Here is a 1,136-nt window from a genome sequence, read left to right as displayed (position 1 = left end):
TTTTTTAAAAAAGTGTCATGTTTAGATACTCTAAGAGAGATACATGCACCATCTTTTGGGAGCTAAGCAGAACTCTAATCTAGTCAAAATGTTACTTTATTTCTTCTTTGCTTCAATTATAGCTTCATCTTGTGAGCCGACCCCCTTTGCCAGCACCTGCTGTAGGAATTGGTGCAGTTCACCTGCAGCAACAAGAAGATGTGCTCACCAAGACCTTTGCTTGATGATGTCCTTTGAAGAAATACCACTTCCTTTTTAGACAGCTGCCATATAAAAAAAGGCCTGCTTCCTCTAAGATATTGGGACTGACGGGGGCAATCTAATCTGTAATATATGGAATAGCCCAGGGACACATTCACCAATGCTTGTATTTAACAAGTAAACATTCTTAAAAGTATAATAGTTCTATGTTTTAATTAGATCTGAATGAGGTATAGAATAGGTCATTATCCAGATTCAGACTCTACTCTTTGTAATGAATTGCATATGACCAGGAAATTTTCTTTAGCCTGAGTTTATAGGTCCATATTGATTACCTCAGCACTGCCTCTCAATTTGTTTAATGTATGTCATTTCCATTTTTTTTTTCCAAATTCCTTTCACGAGCAGTATTTTCATTTTATGTAATCTCTGGTGCTGCTTTCCAGCCACTGTGAAAATGCTTCTCCAACCACTGTAGCACTGATTTGTGAACACTGATTTGTGTTCTTCAATATAATTGTTTGACCCGTTATCCTTAAATACAAATCCCTGGCTATATGATCTTCCAGCCATGATATTATTAAAGAGTTTATCTATGATGAAATTGATTTGTGGTCTACTTTACTGTAATTTTTTTTCCTTTCAAATTGTTGTTGCAGTCATGTTAGTACTTTTAATTGACTTTAGGTATCTGATATGGGGATTTCAGTCTTGCCTCCAAAAGTCTCTGCTGCAGTAGGATGTCTATTTGTAGTGTTCAAAGAGCACTTTAACTTTGATAGAGGGAACTTCCCAACACCAAGTGTTTGGGGACTTCTAGAGGTCACTGACCCGCCTCCTCAATCTAAAATTAAATTCAGAACTGGTAGCATAAAACAGTGTAATTCCATTTGATTTTGTGCTGTGAAGGCTCTACCACTCTTGCATCACAACAG

General features: G+C 36.9%; 1 protein-coding gene across 1 annotated transcript in view; it reads left to right on the top strand.

Annotated features, from left to right (window-relative positions):
• The window catches only part of DHTKD1 (dehydrogenase E1 and transketolase domain containing 1), a 95,031-nt gene extending 94,807 nt beyond the window's left edge, over positions 1 to 224 (top strand). The window contains exon 17 of the mRNA XM_007935432.2: positions 123 to 224. Within this exon, the coding sequence (XP_007933623.1) occupies positions 123 to 224 (102 nt within the window). The remainder of the gene's footprint in view (positions 1 to 122) is intronic.
• Positions 225 to 1,136: the final 912 nt, after the last annotated feature.

This window comes from Orycteropus afer, unplaced genomic scaffold (genome assembly GCF_000298275.1).
Source record: "Orycteropus afer afer isolate SDZICR_OR568_19922 unplaced genomic scaffold, OryAfe1.0 scaffold00028, whole genome shotgun sequence".
Lineage (NCBI taxonomy): Eukaryota > Metazoa > Chordata > Mammalia > Tubulidentata > Orycteropodidae > Orycteropus > Orycteropus afer.
This window is presented reverse-complemented; position numbering and strand designations above follow the sequence as displayed.